At 39.9% G+C, this 22,069-nt stretch overlaps 5 protein-coding genes and 1 pseudogene across 6 annotated transcripts; 2 read left to right on the top strand and 4 right to left on the bottom strand.

Moving 5' to 3' along the window:
• Nucleotides 1–1,330: 1,330 nt before the first annotated feature.
• LOC146488923 (transmembrane protein 177-like) lies at nt 1,331–4,028 on the bottom strand. Its single transcript, XM_085112695.1, has 2 exons — nt 3,029–4,028; nt 1,331–1,507 (listed from the first exon to the last, which is right to left on the bottom strand). The coding sequence occupies exons 1-2, from the start codon at nt 3,933–3,935 to the stop codon at nt 1,458–1,460; spliced, it is 957 nt and encodes a 318-aa protein (XP_084968821.1). The 5' UTR covers nt 3,936–4,028; the 3' UTR covers nt 1,331–1,457.
• A 1,271-nt stretch (nt 4,029–5,299) lies between these two features.
• On the bottom strand, nt 5,300–6,799 carry LOC146488922 (transmembrane protein 177-like). The gene has a single exon (XM_085112686.1). It carries the CDS (start codon nt 6,735–6,737, stop codon nt 5,847–5,849), a length of 891 nt encoding a protein of 296 aa, XP_084968812.1. The 5' UTR covers nt 6,738–6,799; the 3' UTR covers nt 5,300–5,846.
• Nucleotides 6,800–7,452: 653 nt separating this feature from the next.
• Nucleotides 7,453–10,146, bottom strand: LOC146488921 (transmembrane protein 177-like). Its single transcript, XM_085112675.1, has 2 exons — nt 9,186–10,146; nt 7,453–7,673 (listed from the first exon to the last, which is right to left on the bottom strand). Exons 1-2 carry the CDS (start codon nt 10,078–10,080, stop codon nt 7,648–7,650), a joined length of 921 nt encoding a protein of 306 aa, XP_084968801.1. The 5' UTR covers nt 10,081–10,146; the 3' UTR covers nt 7,453–7,647.
• An 82-nt stretch (nt 10,147–10,228) lies between these two features.
• On the top strand, nt 10,229–13,090 carry LOC146488920 (uncharacterized; annotated as a pseudogene). The gene is made up of 3 exons (XR_014865647.1): nt 10,229–10,275; nt 10,908–11,124; nt 11,249–13,090. The product of XR_014865647.1 is annotated as an uncharacterized LOC146488920 (transcript).
• Nucleotides 13,091–14,353: 1,263 nt separating this feature from the next.
• Nucleotides 14,354–20,312, top strand: LOC146488919 (uncharacterized). Its single transcript, XM_085114706.1, has 3 exons — nt 14,354–14,688; nt 15,902–16,915; nt 18,499–20,312. Exons 1-3 carry the CDS (start codon nt 14,627–14,629, stop codon nt 19,835–19,837), a joined length of 2,415 nt encoding a protein of 804 aa, XP_084970832.1. The 5' UTR covers nt 14,354–14,626; the 3' UTR covers nt 19,838–20,312.
• On the bottom strand, nt 19,947–22,036 carry LOC146488918 (uncharacterized). Its single transcript, XM_085114696.1, has one exon. It carries the CDS (start codon nt 22,003–22,005, stop codon nt 21,361–21,363), a length of 645 nt encoding a protein of 214 aa, XP_084970822.1. The 5' UTR covers nt 22,006–22,036; the 3' UTR covers nt 19,947–21,360.
• Nucleotides 22,037–22,069: the final 33 nt, after the last annotated feature.

The following is a 22,069-nucleotide window of genomic DNA, read 5'->3' as shown; positions in this document are numbered from 1 at the left end:
GATTAGAGGCAATTTATCAGTCTATAAATACGGATGTTTTAAACGTCTGACATAAGATCCGTCTCAGTACGAGTCGGTTTTCAGTTGTTTGGACAAAAAAGAGTTGAAAACTCGTAATAATTGAGTAAAACCAAGACAAGTCATGGTACACTTATCACGGAACAAATGTTGGTTTCCGTGTACAACCTCTAGAAATTTCCATTGTTCAGATACTGTAACAGAAGAGAATATATTTTACACCGGCATAACGTCAAAAACTATCATTGCGACTTATTAGATAATTCTTGTAATCGGATTATCCAAGGAAATATCGGCAATAAAAAAATCTTTATCAGACGGTACTTTTTGTACATCAGTCTGTCCGAAAATTATGAACAGGGGACGGACGTCTGGCACTTAAATGGCTTTATGACCCCCACCCCCCGGCGGGGAAGTTCAAATGCCCAGGGTCAGTGCTCAGGGAGGGGATGTTGAAGTTTTGAATTGATCGGCGCATCAATCGGTCGCTATTCCTTTAGTCAGGTAGGCATGCTTTTGAAAAACACGTGTTCTGAAATGGCTGGAAATGCAACAAGACGTTCCGCTATAAAGGGAAAACACCAAGAACGGTGAAGCGAGTTGAAAATTTCCAATTTATAACAACAAAAAAGGTAACAAAAAGCCTGATCAGAAATTATAAAAGCTGCTAGGGCATTATACTCCACCAAAAAAGTTAAACCTAATCGCACACTAAAAATCAAATTACAACACAAGCTCAGTTTCCTTCGACCATTGTGCATTTTAAAGATTTAAAAATATATACTCACCTTATGAAATTTGATGAATTCGTGAGCTCAACCCCAGTTGCTCAAGGACCCTCAAGGTTTGGTTGAGAATTTGTGACTCAGCTGATATTTCATAAGACAATTCAGTAATCACGTCACGAAATAAATGAAGTAAGTGCTACCATAGATAGCAGCGCGCACGAGGGCCATCTTTTGGCAATAGTCGCCATTTACGTGACGATTGTAGATTGTGGGCTTAATTTGTTGAGCTATGAAATCTGTATGGCACGCCAAACTAAGAGTATTTTCAGAGAAATTTGGATGCCAAGGTCAAATCATCACTTACATCTTTTTTGCACAAGGATCTTCAATTGTAAATTATTTATTTTTAACTTCAGTGAAAAAAAAAAATATCTTACACAAACAGACTCAATGTACTCACCATGCTCTGTGCTCTGTACTAAGCCCCCCCCCCACCAAAAAAAAAAAAATCTTTTCACCTGCTACAAAAAACCTAAACAAAATATCACAAAAACTCCAGATAGAAATTATTTAAAAAAGCATGGTTCAGTTTAATATCTTTAATGTACAACTGAACTGTGTGAAAAGATGATACAACATAACAAAAGACCAAAACTTAAATTCCTCAGAAATGGGTAAAAAAATGATAAATTCATGAACAGGGATCCATCTTCATTGATTACTGTCAGTAGACTGCTTGTCACTGGTGGCATCTTTAGACTCTAAAATTAAACAAGAAATGTTTGTCCTTGTGTACCACAAAATTCAAAGTCTCAACTAACACTGACAGAATTTTTTTATTTGCTTGATCAAATCTTCATGTTGTTCTTGTATGAAAATTGAAAAATTTTTCCCTGTCAAGTTTTCTTCCTCGGGTTTAAGATGGGTAAAAAAGTGATATTTCGCTTCTGGTTGGGATATAATACTGTGCAAGACAGGAGACTGGGGATAGAGGGGTTATGACATCAATACAGGAACGCTAGTTTTGCAACTAAACACAACTAAAGAACTAAGGAATTGAGAAACCACAAAAGTAGCAATCCTGTATTGATGTCACAGCCATTCATCCCCAGTCTCCCATCTTGAGTGGTACTGTATCCCACCGGAAGTGAAACAGTTTTTTTCCTTTCAACTTCACCTGCAATACTTGGATGAGTTAAGATGGAGGGGAAAGGATGGGTCCGTAGAACATAGTAATACATGAATTTTTGAACAGATCATCTCTCTCTTTTGATAAGGATATGCAGTTCATTCTTCGTGAAACCAAATTACACAGACATTTTACTCAAGAAGTAAAAACTATTTTCCCATTGATAGTGAAATTAACAAATGCCCCACTGCCTTTCCCACCCCAAATACCTACCATTGGGGGGGGGGGGGGGGGGAGGAACAAAATGACAAATATGGACTGACAAATGCTGGAGGCAGGGGATAACCACACTTTGGCATTTCCCACTGAGCGACAAATTATTTTTATTTGGAAACTCCAGAAACTTTCCATTCATTCCAAAATTTGCCATCCCATGTGATGGCACATTGATGGCACAAGGTGGAAATGGAAAGTTTAGTCCAAATGACTGGTGGTTGGAACAGAAAAAATGGAGTACCTACAAAGGCCATCCATTTGTTCCGGAAAATTTCCGTTTGATCTGCGTGTTCCATTGCATTTCAATTGGTTGAACCAAAATTTTGGCTAAAATGAAAGCACCCCAGGACTTGACTGAGAGCCACAACCACTATACCCCTGCACCTCCAACTTAAATAATAAATATCATAAGGATGTAAATTATGATCATCCGGGTGAGTGTAGTCCTGAGAAGGACTGTTTGGGGTGACTTTGACTAATATTTCAATAACCTGAGCAGAAGTCATCTTTAGAGACAAGTGAATTGTGGAAAGTCAGTAGATGGTATATATGTCTCTGGTTGTTAACGTGATTGGTCAACAAAGTCAAGATGTTATTGAGATGTCGAAATTGAGATGTTATTGACTTCATTGACCAATCATGTTAACAATCAGAGACATATATACCACCTACTGATGTTCCACAATTCACTTGACTCTGAAGATGACTTCCGCTCAGGTTGTCCAAACGTCAGTCAAAGTCACCACAAACAGTCCTTCTCAGGACTACACTCACCTGGATGATCATTTACATACTTATGACCTGACTCCTGGGTTCAAACCATTTACAATAAATAATATATTAATAATTATTAAATATCTTTACATGGGTGTCATACCTGTACTATTTCCTTGAAGGGACTTCAACTTCTCAAGCCGGGTTGTCAACAGTGGGTACATGTATGATTCAATTTCATTTCCCTCCTTTGTATATAAGTCTTTACCATCTTGTCCATGCAATCTTCGTAGAATGAGGTTGAGCTGAATTCTCTTGGAGAAGAAATCTAAGCCTCCTTGGAACATTCTTGACTCACACTTAGCAGACAGCTCGTCTGCATTAAAGCAAACATTGTAATAGAGCTTTGCATTTGTATTTTTGTAGTAGAGATAGCTCATTCGACATAGAATAACCTTGAGGAGTAAATCTAACACTGCGTGTAGTTTCAAAAACCTAGGCGTCGCAGTGACAATCCTAAATGTTAAGTACAACCACGTTGGAGCCAAGACCGAGTTGATGGCCAAGTAATCTAATCGTTGGATGCGGACAAGTTCATGACCAATCGCAAAAGCTATCATATCGTCGCTAGGGATCAAACATTCCTTGATCATAACACCAAGTTCGGAATCCCACTTGATGTCTCTTCCTTGGAACGTTATTCCAGACTTCTCGATGTCTTGGTCGGTCTCGAAAAGAAACCATTTTGGCAACCCCACAACAGCACCATTAGGAAGAAGAGGAGAGCCGCTTGAGATCGGGTACGCTCCCCGGTTGACAAACAAGGAGATCTTATCCGTGTTTTCGTAGCCAAGCTTCTTTGCCACCTCATTATACTGCGTTTTCCAACGTTGTGGAACTTCAACGTAAGTCTTCGGCTCCTCCTCAGTTTTAAGACCAGTTATCCGCTTGCACGTTTGTTGCGGGAAAACCTCGGCTGCATTCTTGTAGATTAAAAGTCCTCCCATTCCGAGACCCACAGATATACCAACGAATCGGAACGCAACCCTTCCAAATAGCTCGGCAGCCATAATATCGGAAATATTTTACAAAAACTTTGATCTCATCCCAAGCGCATGTGAGAGGGAACAAAACAAAATGGTGCCCTTGGCGCGTTTGGAAAACTGGGTACGAGATCGCGAATCGAGGAGGGTGTACTCTCGGGGGAGGAAAGGGGACAACATTGGAAGTAATCTTACCTTCAATAAAAATCAAATGTTCAACCAAAGGGTATATATTATACCCAGGGTCTGGTTCCTACCTCAGCCTTCTGGAATTAACACATAAAAAGATGATGGACTTAGAAAAGTTAGGGCTTCGATTTGCATTTCACTAGGTCTTTGCAATTTCTGTCCTGAGTTTACTAAGAACAGGTCCCTACCCCACCCCAGAGCTGCTTGCCCCTCCTTTTCTTGTCAAATCAGTAGCTACATAGATGGAAATTCCCATCAAATAACCTTAAAAAGGGAAAAGAATTTCTCACAGTCCCCATACCAAATATATCAGTATTTCATTGAAATGTTTCTCTAGAAAAGGGGGGTGAGAGGGGGAGGCCTTGAAAGTAAAAAAATTTTAATCTAAGTATGAAAAAAAACTGGAATTTCCATTGGGATGGGATTTTAAAGGCCTTTCTAATTCTTATAATGGCCTTTTCGAGAAATTGGCAGAAATTTCTGGAAACAGACAGCCCGCATTCATGGACATTTTGCATTTATTAACTCATGTATATTTTGACAGACTACACAACATATCACTTGTTGCTGGAGTAAGTTATATGTCTTGAGTCACTTAGCCACATCACTTCCACAATGTCAATCTAAATAACAGGCGTTTAGGTTCTGGTAATTAATGAGTCTGGTGTCTCTTAATGGGAATACCATAGACAATGATCAATGCCCTTAGTGTATTTAATTTTCCATTCATTTTTCATCTGTCAAGGTATACTAAGAAACTCACAAACCGAGGTTGTCACCTCAACTTGGAGAGAAATTTACAGCTGTTAGAAGCACTGATCACCAAGAGTGGAGAGTCCTAAAAAAGAAATGACATCGCAAAAACTAAGTAAGACTGCGAGCAGTCTCTCTTTTGCTTGAAAATCCGTGGGAAAGAACGCAAGATATTCAAGGCGCGAGTTGTGCGCGAGCGGCAACGCAAAGGCGCAAGGCCGGAAGGCAAGCACAACTTCTGGTGCCCACGTTACACATGGCTTTGCTGCTCATGCAGGTGACTCAAGTAGGAGGCACCTATAGGATAGTAGCTGGGCAGAAAATTACACTTGAAGTGAATTTCTTTATGTCCAGTTTGAATTAGGCTGGTTCTGACATCTTGTGTATCCTGGTACTGGTACCTGGGTTCCCCCTTCTAATGACAACCCTGCCCCCCCCCCCCCCCCCCCCCATATCGTACTTGCTCATTTTTTTTTTGCGTCTTTCCTTGCGGATTTCCAAGCAAAAGAGAAACTGCTCGCAGTCAAAAACTAAATTTATGAAATTATGGAATTTGTTAAGATTTTCAGAAAGAGCATGATTAAAAATATCTAGTGCCAAAATTCAGCATCCAATTTCAATTTGGGGTGGGGAGACATTAGCATCTTTATGCAGCGATGACTTCACAATCTTGCTCCCAGAACCCGCATTTAACCCTTATCCAGTAGAACGGTTCCGTTCCGCTGGATAAGGGTAACATGGGCTCTGGGAATAAAATTGATGACTCAATTTCAAATCCTTCTAATTTTGCCTCAGTTCTAAATGTTTCATAGTATAAATCTCCTAAATATTTCAAAAATTCCACTATTTGTGATGTCACACTTTAGTTCACCCTAACCCTGGGTTAGCTTAACTGGGCTTTGATCAACTTGGCCCTGTTACTCCCTTTTTGTCACAGAAAATATATTCACTCTAGTTCCTGCTCTTTTTTTCCTACAAAGTTCTCTGTTTTGCCACCTAGCTTGAGGCATTGCTCGCTTTCTGAAGAATGGCATTTATTTTCTCAAGTCTGACGGTCATCTGTGGATGTGAATAGGATTTTAATTCATCTCCCTCTTCTGTGTAAAACTTTTCTCCCTCCAATCCAAGCAGTCTACGTTGGATAAGGTTCATTTTAAGTCTTCTTGAGAAGAATTCCACTCCACCTTGAGCCAACCTTGGGTCACGCAACGAAGACATCTCATCAGCAGTGAATTCACTGAGGTGATACATCTTTTGTTGAATAAATTTGTAGGAAAAAAAGCTGATTCCGCAAATGCTTAGCTTCAGTAAAACATCCACCATAGCTTGCAATCTCAAAATTCTGGGAGTGAAATTGCAAATTCTATATGTCAAGTACAACCACAACGGTGAAGCACATGTGTCAAACAGTTTGAAATCTAAACGTTGAATATGAGAAAGCTCATGACCAAGGGTAAAGGCAATCACATTATCTGTTGGAAGATAACATTCCTTGATAGTGACTCCAAGTTCTGAATTCCATTTGATATCTTTCCCGTTAAATTTAAGTCCGGAGTTTTCAACATCTTTTTCCTCTTCATAGAGATACCATCTTGGCAAACCTATCACAGCTCCGCCGGGAAGAGACGTCGAGCCCGCAGAAACTGCAGAAAAAGCTTGGTTAACGAACAAGGTCACTTTGTCTGTGTTCTTCAAACCAAATTTCATTGCCACCTCTTTGAATTGTTCACAGCATCGTTCAGGGACATTCACAAAGACTCCATTTTCGTCTTTAAGACCATTAACTTGTTTGCATGCCTGGTGTGGAAATAATTCTCCTGACGCGTTCAAAACAAGCAGCCCCCCTATGCCCAAACGAATGACACCGCGAACTATTTTGTCAGCCATCTTGAATTGGTGATTGAGAAGTCCTGGTAACTGATGTTTCCCAAACTGTACCCCAGGGCCTTCTCTGCTTACAAAACCGCTCTTGGTTGTCTTGTTTTGATTGGTGTGGAGGAGTTTGTGACTAAATGTGAGGATGCACACGTGAAATCACGGGCTGCAGAAAGTTTTGATAGGGAACCATCATAAAATGTTTGTCTAAATAATTTAAGGTAAAAGATGATAGGCCAATGACAATGGCCAGTACCTAATTATGCTGCAGCACGTGCACAGCATCAGCAGTGAATTCACTATAAAGTGATGCCTTTTGTTTAATAAATTTGTAGGAAAGATAGCTGATTACGCAAATGCTTAGCTTCAGTAAAACATCCACAATAGCTTGCAATTTCAAAATTCTGGGAGGGGAATTGCAAATTCTATATGTCAAGTACAACCACAATAACAATGGCCAGTACCTTACGCCGCGGCACGTGCATAGTTATATCAGCCAGGCAGTGGCAGCCATGATTAGCTAGGCATTAGGTCTCATCAGTATGGTTTGAAGGGGGTTATTTTCTAAAGAAACTGCAGTGCTGCCCCGGGGGTGCTGCGTCAGTGGGGAGTTTAGAAACGAATGTTTGGTTTATCAACAGAGTTGATAACTAAAGGTAAACTGGCCCCCCTAAAGAGATTAAAGTGCTTGATTTGCTCTGTTTTAAAAGTATCACTCTCAACAAGCAAAAAGTATGCTTCATTTATTTAAAGATGCTCTTGATTTCAGACAATTTTTCATAGATTCCATTTCGAATGGTTCATTACATCAAGCCAGAGGGTTTACTGGGTTGGATGAGTGACAATGAAGAATGGTTTTAAGTTGTGGTGGTAAATGTGTCTTCTGCCAAGTAAACAGCAGGATATAGGACATCCAAAAGCCTCATGAAAAGTGTGCCTGTTCCCTCTCTGAAAAATGAAAAACATAAACAGATATTTATTAAAATACAAAATTTTATTTATTAAAATTTTATTTATTTATTAAAATTGTATTTATCTGATTAACCACCAACCTTTGAATATGCACCCACCCTGAAAACTCACACAGCACAGGTAAATTGAAAAGCACAGGTCATGGATGGTGTGTTAATTTTTAAACAGTCAAAGAATTACAAGGGCCACCAAGTTCATGACCAAATTCACCAAAAGGATATAGCATTTTTTTTTGTAAAGATTGCAATTTTCATTTTAATATATTTTTCCTCAGGAAATTATAGCTCCAAAAAAACATTGTGGTGTGTCCAAGTTTCCCAGAATTTTCATCTTAAGTAGCTGCTAGCCTTGAAATCTCTGCCTCATTTACAACTACAAAGGTGACTCAATAGCTACAACTGAAAACATTTTGAAGTACTGTAAAAATTCCAAACACAATCTCTGGTGTTGTGTACATTTGGGGGGCTTACTTTCACAAAGACTTTATTATTGGTGGGAGTAGGTTTCTTATTGTCTAGAAGGAATGAAAATTTCAAATTGGTCTGCTTCGACAATGGAGTCCATGGGCTCACATTAAGGTGGGGAGGGGGTATAATTAGATGGATTTTAGTATCTGAGATTAATGGGGGGGGGGGGGGGGGAGAAAAAAAGAAAGAGAAGCCCAAACACTTGAAATAAATTAATGTTAAATTGTTGAAAATCAATCTAATTTCAAATTTCATTTGAAGGCATGGAAATAATAATTCTGTGTTGAACAAAACAGGATTTGACTATTACCTATATTTGCTTTTTAATTTCCAGGGCACCACCATGTTGGATTTCCTGACATAACACAGTTGCTCAATTGTTTCACACAAACGATCTTCTGCTGCAAACTGACAATATTGGCAACCGTATGACATGATAAAATTCAAAATGGTGCTACGCGGGAAATTTAAAAGCAAAAAAAGGCAACAATCAAACTAAAATTTAGAATTAAAACATTTTTTCCTACAATTTAATGGCAATTTGTTGTCAGAGTGATGGTTCCGTTCAAAAGGAATGTTGGACACTCTGAGTGGCATCAAGCCAAGCAATCGCTTTTTCAGTGCTGGGGTCAGCTCTGGGGGTAAAGGTTTTCAAATTTGGAAAAGGAATAAATTTATTGATGTGTTGATGCATGTCTCATTGGAGGACATTACATTGTCATGTTATATTTAAAAACACAAACAAAATAAAAATTTTATGATGCAAGAGATGTCAAAAATCCACTGACAGATCCAGACTTCTGGAGAGGAAATTTCCCCTCCCCCCCCCCCCCCCCCCTTAAAGTTAGTACAGTCTTTCTCTGGTCTTCTTATGAATTCCTGTGCCACTGGAAGCCATGCCCCCACCCCCTCCCCAGCAAGGCATCCTTCAAACCCCTAACCCCTGGGATCAACACAAAGCATTGTCTGTTTTTGTAGCCTAAATTTCAGAGAACCTATGCAATGATCTGATAAACTGCACCTTTCATCATTTGATCCACAATCACTTCCAGTTTTCTAAGCCTCTCCAATAATTTTGGGTGAGTATAACCTTCAGAACCCTTCTTCTCTGAAGACTGTGGCCTGTTTGTACCTCTTTCATGTAAAACCCTCATGAAGGAATTGAACCTCATTGTTTTCATCATCCAGTCAACACCCCCTAAAGCAACATTCAAGTCACCTTGGGCACACATCTCGTCTGCTTTGAATTCTTGATAATGGTTAAGATAACGCTGGGTTTTCCAGTAGCAAAAATAACTCAGTAAACACACTGCAATTTTGAAAACTCCATCAGCAATGACTGGAGCTCTAGGCACAAGCCTCCTGGTGGAGTTTGCAATTTCAAATGTCATGTAGAGCCATGAAGGTGCTAATAAGATCTGGGGAGCTAAATCAACGCGCTTGATATGACTCAACTCGTGGCCTATGAGGAATGCTATGTTATCATCCGACATCAGCAATGTCTCTCTCAATTTACTGCCAATCTTGCCCTCTAAATACAGAGGACCTTGTCCACTTTTGGTGTTGGTGACCTGTTTGAACCTTGCTACATCTTGTTCTTCTTTAAAAAAGAAAGACAAAGGCACTCCAATGACAGCTCCATTTGGCAGCCACGTAGCTCCAGCAGACATGGGAAACAGAGACTTCGACACGAAGAAGCTGATTTTGTCACGGTGATCCGTTATTCCAAGTTTTGGAGCCATCCTTGCCAGTTGCTCATCGCAGCGCAATGGGACCTCCATTTCTGTCGAGTTCACTTTGAGTTCCATAAGCCTTTTTACATACTCATGTGGATAAATATGTGGTACTGCTTTTAAAGCAAGCAAAGTTCCTGTTGCTACACCAACAAATATACGAGCAAATTTCCTAGAAGACATTTTGGGAAGGCAACAATGTTATATGACACCGTCAAAACAAGATGGCGGTGCGACAGAGGGAGAATGGGAACAAATTGAGGACTAGTGCCCAGTCCTTAGAGGCTGTCCGAAAACGAAAACGAGACTTCCGAATCGACTTCCGATCAGTCGCGATCAGGCATCCGAAGGGAGGGAGGCCGGGGGTTATTAGCCTGAGTATCAGGCTTTTCAGGGGAAAAGGGAAGAAAAGCCTGACACAAAAGCATTGAGACAAGTATTCCGCCCCATCGATGAGCATGACGCTTTGCCGTAAATGGTAGCCAATCCAAATAACTTCCGGTCATGCAACTGTCATGTCAGCGATGACCGCTGTGAGAGACATGAATTGAAGTTACACAGATGGCTCTATTGCAAAAGACTCTCCAAACAAAATATTTTCTGTTGAGCACCACTGAGCAGAATCCGCGACTAAATACAGCTTCATTACAGGAGGAAAATACAAATCTCACAGTTCAGGATGGCAAGAAGTGATGACAAAAACGCGGCCGTAACTGATCAAAAGACAAATAGCCGTGATAAGAAACACAAGATCTCAGCTACGAAAACAAATAGGCGGCCGGATAAAGATTATTAAACAATTCAAATCCTAACTAGAGAGGCTGTACTGTCACCGGACGCACTGAAACAAGCCAAACGTACCAAACCCAAATAAATGCCTCAACGGGTATAAGAACGACGGTTGCTCAACAGGCGATAAACGCAGCACTCGTAACCCAGAAATGACAGAAATGACCTTTGATATCAAAATACAAAACATGCGACAGTTGTATTGTTTAGTCTATCATGAGTGCCCGTTCCGACCACCCGTTCCCTCCTTGTGTAAACCGGAAGTCGAAACCGGAAGTCGAAACCGAAATAGAAACTGAACCGGGGAAAATTCCCATTCAATAACAAAAGAAATGACGGGAAGTTTCCCAGAGAAAAATACCGTATTAAGGAAGCGAATATCATTTGTATTCATTTCTTTCTCGAGCCCCCAAAGGAATCGGGAAGATTCTGACTAAGGTAACGTACATGAACCGGCTATAACTTGAGCCTGAACTTGAGTTATACTAATTTGTCCGGGTAATTTGTTGTCGTCTTTCTTAGAAATTGTTAATGAAATACTGTATGTGTGCTTTATATGCAGACGGGAACAAAACTGAATCCATTCTGCCCTTGGTCATAAACCCTCGACATGGAAGACGCAGCAGCTGCATCAGCGATGGTCCAAGACTTAAATCGTCTAATGGAAGAACTACCAAAAGAAAAGAAGGACGGAAATTTAGGAAAAATGATTTTACATCTCGCCCAGAATGTATGGTCGTATTATCAGGCCAAGACAATGCTGGAGATGACGATTGATGAGCTCAAAGCGCTGGGTCAACATCGGGGAAAAGTCGAAAAAATGCTGCAAGAGGCATGGGCTGAAGCAGAGAATTTTGAACAACTTGAGCCCTCAGATAAACGGAACCATTCTTAACAGAGTGAAACAGGGGATAATTGGTGTCCTAAACTATGTAGCGGAAAACGGCCCAGACACAATGAAAAAGCATCTCTACGATCACTTTGATTCATCACCGGAAGAATTTTATGAACATGTCGAACAGACTAGCACTATCAACGAGCATGAAGAAACTACGAAGTTGATTTTAGATGGAATGCGAAGCTATCACCAAACCGAAAGCGACAAGATGATCATAAATATAGCGAAAGCGAAAGGGTTCGCCATCACCGCAGTTTCTCAATTTTTGAGACTCTACTTCACATGGAAGGAGCTTTCCAGCGCGCCCAATGTCATCGGAGATTCATCCGAATTAACAACGATCAGGAAAAAACTAGAGAAGATGGAAACCATGGTCACTCAGTTGCTAGATCACTGCGAGAACAATCCGAATGATGAAAGTTTTAGCCGAAGGATGTCGAAGATTAACACGCTGTATACATCGACTCTAACCAACATCGGCAACTTAAGAGTCACTATTGATGGCCGCATTCAGTGCCTTGATGCTCTTGCAGGTACCTCCGTGGTTGATGGTGTAACCAATGTTGCAAACGCTGCTACACAAGGATATTACCTCTGGCAGGTGTGGTCAAATCTCACCACCTTTTCTAAAGCTGTGGGAGTGGCGTGCGTCGCTTGGTTCACAGGCCTGGCTTTTGGCAATGTCATAACATTTCAGATTGAAAGATCTGCGGGATAAATTAGAAGAAGTAGCCAATCTTCAGAGACAGCTAGAAGACCTACTTGACCAAGCAGTCGAAGCGGAATAGACCCACCGCATGAAATGAGAGAAACGGGAAGTGCATGAGTGGAGGGAATTAAAAACCTACCAAGAATTAATTGAACCGTCAATACAACTTCCTTTATTGTTAATTTTTTGAACTTCTTTGCATCAAGAGCTCAACATTACTTAGTGAAGATTTGGTCGATGAAGTTTAGTTTGTTTCCTTTAAAAAAAAAAAAAAACGTCTTCTACAGTAGATTACTGAGAACTTATGTATTGATAATAGGTTATTAATCAGTAGACCACAACGTTCGTAGCCGATATAAGTGATTCATCGTTTTATTCAGCCTGAACTACTTTTTCCTGATTGTATTCACTGCTCCTGCAAAGTTGAGCGCTCTGGGATTTACCTTGCAAATCTAGACAATAATCTATGAATAGATGATTATACGTAAACGATTTCAGGGCAAAACTGATGTGGCTGATAGTCATAAGACTTTTCTCAACCAATCAGCTTGTAACAGGAGCTATTTCCGGCTAGCTAGTTGGGCCACTGAACAATTGGCCAATTTCCCGGACTTTTGCTTGCAGGCATATAGCAAACCTTTGCATTTCGCAATTTGCGTGTTCTGTAGTTGTCACAGTGTATTATCAGTTGGTTGATTTTCATTGATTCAATATTTGCCTATTTCTGTACATTACAGTTTATTATACGTATTTAGTTACATCATTTGTATGTTGTAATAAAGACTGACAGATCCTAATCCAGTGTATGCGTGCTGGTTTAGCTGGTCACAAGTTTAAATCCATGTAAGACTTTTTCAGACTTGAAAGTTTTAAGAATTATGAGAATAGCTTGTGGTCTACTCGATATGTGATCGGGTTTAAATTACAAGTATGCAGCCTATGTTATGGAGAGCAATATTTTTTCTGGGAATTTCTAGAATGCTTAGTCACGCAATATATTTTCCAGAACTTTCTACGCGTCTACTGTCACGCTATAGAAGACAGTCGAACCTCCCATAGTTGTAAGCGGCCACTCAAAACGCGAAAATGAAGAGTAGCCTAGTACATACAGTGAACGTGCAGATCAGACCATGTGTCAATGGATCGTTATAACATAGCGCGCGTACATCCTAATCTAATTACTATTGGCGTCATCATGGTACATTTCTCAACATACGCACGGCCGTGCGTCCATTCGATGACGTGTGCAAGTCAGATGGGGGAAGCATGCGCGCGCTGTGTTATTAAAAAACTTTTACAGAGAGACAACACCATAAAAAGTGTATATTTATAAGAGATTGAAGTTTAACGAAACGTTAAGATTTAACCGATATGAGAAACCATTTTCGCCCTTTTTTTTTTTTGTACAGAGAATTTTGTAATTAATCGGGAACAAAACCTGTTTTCCAGGAATCATTAACTTTATTTTCACTATGTTTTAAAAGAATTGGTTCATGCTTTTAGCTGTGCGTATATCGAGTTATGGATGCACTTGGGAAGTTTAGAAAGCACTCAAGAAGCTAGAGTTGCTCTCGGCTACGCCTCGAGCAACTCTTACGCTTCTCTCGCGCTCTCCAAACTTCCCGCGTGCATTCATAACTCGATATACGCACGCTAAGCATGAACCAATTCTTAACTTACAAGAGGTTAAAAACAATGAAAAATTATAATGCTCTCACCTCAAAAAGTGGTCGTGGTCGCGGTCAATTATAGGGATTTGATTTGACTGGGAAAAATTTGGTGTTTGGGACTGAGGTAATCCAAAAAAGGGCAAGGCTGATTTCACGGTCAGGGAAGTATATTTTTCCAGTTGTAAGCTCCCAGATAGCCTGAGAACGCAGACATATTTCCGGCTGCCGCAAGAGAAGCGACAGCCGGAAATACGCCTGCGTTCGCAGGCTAGCTCCCAGATCCAAAATATTAACGGCAGACTGATCCCAACGGCGGAGGTGACGAGCTTGATATAGAACAAACAACAAAAGCTAGAATAACTGAAATATATTTGCTCCCAGATCGAACGATCCAAATTAAAATTGAGCTTGGGTATCCTGTGACAAGACAAGCAGAGAAAGAGGAGCCCTGGAACGAGCACTCTGTTTCGACTCGTTTCCAGTTTCACCGGTCGGACGAGTAGTTTTCATTTTTCAGCACTTCCTGATTTTCTCTTTCGAAGAAAGGCTTTTTATATGTCTTTCAATCAACCCCGTTATTGTTAAAGATAACCAGGATTAGAAACAGTTGCCTAGCTTACTAAACTAGCTTACTGATCAGATCGGTGGTGACGTACGATAGACATGCTCATGCATGTAGTCATCGCTCTTGTTGCAGCTCCCTTGATAGCTGTTTTTATTTACTGGTGAGTGTATTTAGCATTTTTAATATTCTTCTTTCATCAGAGCTTCGATCCATACGACAGATAGACCTTTTGCTCCAATTTCCTTAAAAAATAAATGGTCTCATCTCATCAGCAGCGTTTTGAGCTGAGTGGAGTGTTAATATTTGGCTACTGGTAAATTTTGAAGCTGCAAGTCTCCCTGTGTAATAGTGGGGTGTCAATTAAGAGTTTTGATGAGAGTTTGAGAGGAAGCTTGATCTTGCACCCTAAAGTCTTTGCAAATTAATATAGTGGAGCGTTTTTCAACATGACGCAGAGAGTGTTTAAGCTGTATTGATTCAGGTTCAATTGCAACCTGGAATTAAAGGGAGGGTTTCACTTTTCAGCATATCTGTATATGAATCAAAATTCTTTTTCGCCCTTGCCCACCATGATGCAAGCCCATTTATTGCGTTCCATGTAGAGAGAACGTACTCCTTGTACAGATTGGAGTCGAGATCGTATGGGACAATGAATGGATCTTGGTATGTGCATCTGTCATCGCCCGCAGATTTTGTAGGGGAGGATGACATCATCACCAATTTGGCAAAGGAGAGAGCTTGGAATCAAGATCATCAACTTTGATTATGACTAGTTTTAATACAATGTTAATGATCTATTCAGAAGAGAGTTTTATAGATAACTCGGGTGGCAAATTTCCTTGTGAAAATGTCGCAGTTGATGATTTTTCAGGTAACTGCATTTAATTTGGCATGCATGCAAATACCTGTAAAATCATCAAACATGGAAATTATAAATCCTTTCGATAAACACTAAATTCAATATTGACAGTGTCGGTCCAATCACATTTTCTGTGAATTTTGGTCATCAGTCATTTTGCTTGGACTAATAGTATGTGATCACTGAAGTACATGTGAGTGGGATTTTTAAAGCGATAAAGTTGATAAGAAAGTTAAAAAGGTATTTAGATTCATGCACATGTGCCAAAAATACCCTCCCTTTAATGCAGTATGACTGGAGTGATCACTGATAACTGGTTGAGTAGGAGGTGTCCACTTAATAGGTGGTTGCTATTGGGGTTTGACTGTATCAGTATTAAGATATTATATACTGCAGTGTACTTTATTTTGTAATTTAGCAAAGTGAATGTAATCAACAAAATACAAGAGGGCTAGTATATTTAAAAAAAATTAAAAATTAAAAAAATGCCTTTCTCAAAATGTGTTGACTTCAGGCTGGTATATGGAAAACTCTGGACTGTCAGCAACTTCCGGGAGACACCCACCTTGCTTCTTGAGTCGGCACTCAGACGATATGACACCTTCTTGGTCCTCATCCTTTTTCAGCATCAAACCATTTTAAGTGTTGTCAAATCTTTTTTTGAAGACACCGAGTGGCCATGTGTAATGGTTGGAAGTGCATTTGAAGGATGTTTCCTTCCAAAACATTTAAACACTGAAAAGAACAGAGCAGTGGAATTTGATTTCCTTGTCCGCTTGCCACTGCCCATCGCTGGAGAATCTAGAGATAGCACTTTACAGTATGTGTCACAGCGTGGAAAACATCATCAAGTTCTCTTAAAACTTTCTGAACCATCAGTGTTGTCATCAGCATACATTGGTACTGAAAACAGACCAACAAATGGGATTGACACCTTTCTAAGTAAAGCTAAAGATGGCTTTCTTAAAAGAAATTTTATGGAAGTAATGGAGGAAAAAATCAAGAATTCCCTGGGCAAGGTTCTTGAGCAAAAACCAGGCAGTATGGAAATGATGTCGAGGAGAGATACAAAGTATTGTGTAGGCCTTCACCCATCACTTAAGGTTTCATTTTTTAAACCAATCACTGAACGTTTAGACATGTTGCCACTAGATCCAGAAAGTTGGTCGGGGGATGCAATGACAAATGCACAGATGCTGTTTGTGAACCTCACAAATTGGGGTGCACCACTGTGGCCAGCCAGAATTTTTAACATCCATCTGGCAATCCAATGTGAATGGCCTGAAGATGTGAGAACCAAGTGGCTTCAAAGAGATCGATTCTGGCCCAGTGACGGTACTGTACAGAAAGTTGCAATGTCTTCTTGCTACCTTATTCCCTTGTGGGAGAATGTCAGAAAAGATGAACAAATAGACAAGGAAGTTATGGAATTTCAGATGACATTTGGAATGGCAGAATACTTGTTGTTCTCAGAAACAGGGCCAAAGGAAAGACAATGTTTGGTGATTCTGAAATCTCTAAAGGAAAAGTTTTTCAGCAGGTCTCAAATCATTTCATCTTTTACTATCAAGACAGTCTTTTTCTGGTATTTACAATCAACTTCTTTACCAATGAGGCAAAGTTTGGGAAGGGGGGAATTACTTGAGAGGCTCCTGGACGACCTTATTGGATTCTTGAATGAGAGAAATTTGCCTCACTTTTTTATACCCAGTGTGAATCTATTGGTGACTTTTGATGCAGAAGACATCAATAACACTGTAAAACAGTTGAAGGAAATCAAGAACAACTTGCTCAGTTATCTTTGTTCTGAACTCTTTCAAATTGAGTGCTCAAGTGAAGATTTTGTCAATAAAGTTCTGTGCTTGGTTTAAAAAGATTTAGTGCAGTTAAATCTTTTCAAATGTGAGGTCATTATCTTTGAGATACTTTCAGAATTTTTTGTTTCCATGATCACTTGATTCAGAACCAAGTTTAGTATCAAACCAGCCACTTATGATGACATTGAATGACTTACGTCCTATCATTAAGGCTTTGGAAGCCTCAACAACATTATGAGACAAGTTAGGAAACCTTAGTTGTCTGGTTTAAATAAAAAAAAGTGTGGAAAATAATTATATCAAAATAAATAAACATATTAATTTGTTTTTAACCTTGTGTGGTCATTTGTAGATGTAAACAGGGTGCTATAAGTAATGATTATCTGTGTTGTGCAATGAAACTAACACAGCTCAGGTTACATCATGCAATCAATCATAGCTAGATCCTGGGGATGGGCTTGGGAAGCTAGGTCAGCACCAAAAAGGCTGGAGCTGTTGAGCCATGCCTTACCCTACATTACATTAAAATTTTATTGTATTTATTAAAAGATTGTTTTTATCTTGGCCGAGGTGGAACACATAATTGGTGTAGTTAGGCCTCCTTATGCCAAATGTTGCATAAGACTCTACATGTGTTTCTGGGTCAGAATAACAGCGTGGGATAATTGGCTTTAACCTGAAGGGCTGGGGATGTCTGTTGTTTTCAGCCAAACCAGCATGGTTGAGCCTACCAGTGGCCAAAGGACCCTGCCCTGCCCGCCTTCCCTTGGATAAAATTCCTCAAAGGATCATTGTTTTAGGATCTTCTCAAATCCAACAGGGTCCAGCAAGGGCCAGGATCTTTGCCAGGATCCTAAATGGCATGAATCTTGTAGAATCCTTTTAAGATTCCGCAGGTTAAGTTGCACTCAGTGTTTAAACTGGTCCATTTTAACTTGTTTTATGAAGTACTCTGGAGTATTGCTACTCCCCCATGGGCAGAGGGTTACCCCAAGCAGTATGTTACCAGTATCCATTTTATACACTTTCGGGGTGAAGAGAGACAATGTGGAGCAAAGTCTCTTGTCTAAAGAAACAACACAGTAATGAAAAGATAAACCTGGCTTTGAGTCACTCTGATATTCCACAATAACTACCACACAACTACATCTCCCACAAGATTTTGTAGGTAAAATCTTACAAGAGAGTTGAAGGATCCTTTAGGATCAGAAAAGCAAGATCTTTTACTATACATCCTAGAGAAAGTGACACCAAAATGTTTAATAATATTGTAATAAATTATTTTTAATTTCAGGTTTTCCACAAAGCAGAAGTTATTGAGGCACCGTCTTCAACTGGAGAGAGCTTTTTTCAAGTATGACAATTTCCTCCTGCTTAACATGGCTCAACACAAACTAGTTTTCGAAGCGATGAAAGGAGAACGAATATTGGGCCAACTCCGACAGTGTGTTCTTCCCGTAGGGAGCATGTTTGAAGGCTGTCACATAGCAGAGTGCCCAAATGATGGTGGCATTTCACAAGAAATGGATTTTATGCTTATTTTACCAGATGTGACTGCAAATGAAAGAGATGATGGAGCATTGCAGTTTGCTTCTATAGAGGGACCTAATCCAGGATATGTTAATTTGAAAGTGCTAGATGCAACACGTATCACATTACAAGACACTCCAGCTGTGCAAGAAATTATTAACGACCCACTAAAAATGTTTTATGGAGTACATAATGAGGAACTATTTCTTTCCCATAAATTTGTGCGAGTGTTCGAGCGACGAATAGAGTACGCAGTGTCTGTGGCTATTGGGACAAAGTTTTCACGAGGTCTTGACCTTGGAATGAAGAGGAAAGACATTGATGACTTTTATCCAGTGATGACCATTTTCTTTAAAGAACCAATTCATTGTTTGATTTGGCCAGATTCCACAGCATGGCCTGATTCTGCTTTAGGAGCTTTGTTTGACCTGCTGTCAGCCATTCAAGGCTGTCAGCATGACGTTAGTTGGCAAAATCAAATTATAGACATTGCCCCTGCTATATTGTGTGATGTTCCTCGAGCAGTAAAAGATGCATGGCTCAATCGAAAGAGGTGCTGGCCTGACCGAGGACTTGTAGAAAAGATGTCCAGTCTGCAGTGTTACTTGTTAGCAAAGCCGCATCCATTTACCGCAAACAAGTTATTAGAGTGGCGATTTAGCTTTAGTTCAGCAGAGTTACTCCTTAGTTCTGCTATAAAACCATGGCAAAAGCAGTGTTTAATGGTGCTTAAAGCATTGCGAAGAAAGTACCTCCAGGAACCAAAGGTTATTGCTTCATATCACTTGAAAACTGTTCTCTTTTGGGTGTTAGAGTCTTTGCCTGACAGCAAAAGAGAATCCTTAAGCAGAGGTACTTTGTTAGAAAAGCTTCTTGATGAACTAATATCATGCGCAAGGGAGAAAAGATTGCCCAACTTTTTTATCCCAGAAAACAACATGTTCCACCACTATGAAGACAAAGATCTTAGAACAGTCCTATCAAAGCTCAAAGATATGAGGCAAAATTTATTGTTGTATCTCACAGAGGACCTGTTTACGACTGCTGTCACAGAGGAAAGAGAAGAAAAGGAATTCAGTGAAACTTATTGGGGAGTTATATAGGTACCAGGGGTACATTTGTTGAAAATTCCGATAACTTATGACCATGATCAGTATTTTTCTTCAAATCCTTTTTTTTAGGTAAGTTTCAGTGCAAATTTTTCAAATGTGATCCATAACATCATAAAGATTTTAAACCTTAGCTTTTATTCAAGAAGATTGAAGCATTTACCTTTTACATTTTTTTTGCCACATTGTGCACATAAAATAGTTTTCAAACCTGGTAAGTTACAGGGACCTAGTGATACTTCTATGTATTACTTGCATAGCCTTATCGAAATCTGCGTTATTATGTAAAGTTAAGTTTCCTTTTTTTTTCTTTTCCATTTTTCCAGCATGTTTTGTAATTTATTGTAATTTTTATTTACCATTATGTTCTCGTGCTCGTCTTGTCTTGCCTCGACTAGCTTTGTGGCTATTTGCGGGACAAGTAACTTATATCTGAATTTGTAAAATAAATTGTTGCTGTTGTTACTCATTTCTCATTCGTCACAGGTGGGCAGCAAGCACTACCAAACTGTTGTGGAAACCTGCTGTGTGGAAAGTTATGGAATAGCATTCCATCCGGGAGTAGCCTGCATGGCGCACGCTAGAACGCAGAAGGGAGAAAGGGAATCAGGCAGATGCGCGAAAAGAGAGGGGAGCAAGCACCTGATTGCCCTTCTCCCTTCCTCTTTCTAGTAGGCTGTATAGTGAGCATTTCCATTTGCGTTTTTTTTTTGTTGTTTGCCCCATTTTGCATGCATACTAAATATGGAAATCAGCTTTTTAGTACAGAAAACTCCATGGAAACGCTTGCTTCAGAGTGAAATCAGAGGCTACCTTTCTAGCAAGTTAAGGTGTAAAAGCAAAGATATGGCGTAGTATGTGGACGTAAACTTACTCTGTTCCCTTGATATAACAGGTCATTACAGTGATCCTGATTCACTTAGTATGAATATTCCCTGCTGTCTTTGTTTCATGTTACTTTTCCAGCGCCTGCCATCACAGGTAGCCCAAGCTCGAAATATGAGCGCTAGATACGCAACGGTTGAAAAATATAAGGACTTGTATGGGAGAAAAACAGTTAATTTTAGAGGCTAACAATATGAACAAATTTTAAAATAAAAATCCCCCACCTTACTTCTCTTGTGTATTTCTTGCCTCCTATGTGGTTTTTAGGGCGATTTAGCGCGATTCCAGTGAGGTTTAGTATAGAGAGAGAGAGAGCGATGGAACTAAAACTCACTGGAAACGCGCTAAATCGCTCTAAAAACCACATAGGAGGCGAGAAATACACCAGAGAAGTAAGGTGGGTGATTTTTATTTAAAAAGTCGTTCATATTTTTAGCCTCTAAAATATACCGTTTTTCTCCCATACAAATCCTTATATTTTTCAACCGTTGCGTAACTAGCGCTCATATTTCGAGCTTGGGCTACCTGTGCTGCCATGAATCTGAGAGCAGTGTAAGTGCAGCTTCAGGCTATGGCAATATTACGCCAGCTCTCTCACTATAAACTCTCAGACTGCTTGTGGTGTTTGGTAGCTATAAACTTGACAAGAAGTCCTGCAATCGAGGACTTGCTCCTGTTGAAACTGATTTCTGCTTGTCATCTGCTAACAACAGATTCTTCAGTTTCGATTTTTGTCTTCTTCTTTGCCTCCTCTTTCCTGATTTTGGTAAATCAGGAGTAGAATCATGGTCGATGCTGTTGTTCCTCGGTGTAGACAAAATCGAAGTGTCTGTATTCGACTGATTGGATGTTCCATTTAAGGTGTGGCGTGTCCTTGAGACAGGGGTTACCACAGGTCTTGCCCGGCCAGTATAAAAGGAACGTTTACCACATGCCTTGCAACAAACAGCTATGTGGTTTAATTTCCGAGGTAGTCTTAGGTACTCTCCTTGCTTCTTGTGGCAATTTTTATTTTCTTCTTTTTCTTCGTTGCCCCTGTCCTTTGTTTGTTTCTTGCTTTTTCTACGCTTTGGTAGGACTCTCACGCGACAATTATGAACTGTAAACAACTCAAAGCATTGTCGGCAGTACTGCAGCGAAAATGCCGCCAAAGAATCATCAGCACATAATGAGCTAATCTCATTCAAGTAAAATCGTGACAATGCTAAATTTTTCTCAGCACAGTGCACGGCTAACTGGAACAAATGTTTCACACGTTTACTGCTGTAAGACGCCATGTTGGATTTCTCTTCCGAAGATAACCGGAAGTATCCTCGGAAATTTATCGGGATTTCCGGAATG

This window comes from Pavona decussata, unplaced genomic scaffold (assembly GCF_977016875.1).
Source record: "Pavona decussata unplaced genomic scaffold, jaPavDecu1.1 SCAFFOLD_8, whole genome shotgun sequence".
NCBI classification, from domain to species: Eukaryota; Metazoa; Cnidaria; class Anthozoa; order Scleractinia; family Agariciidae; genus Pavona; species Pavona decussata.
Note: the sequence above shows the minus strand (reverse complement) of the source record. Positions and strands in the feature narration are given on the sequence as shown.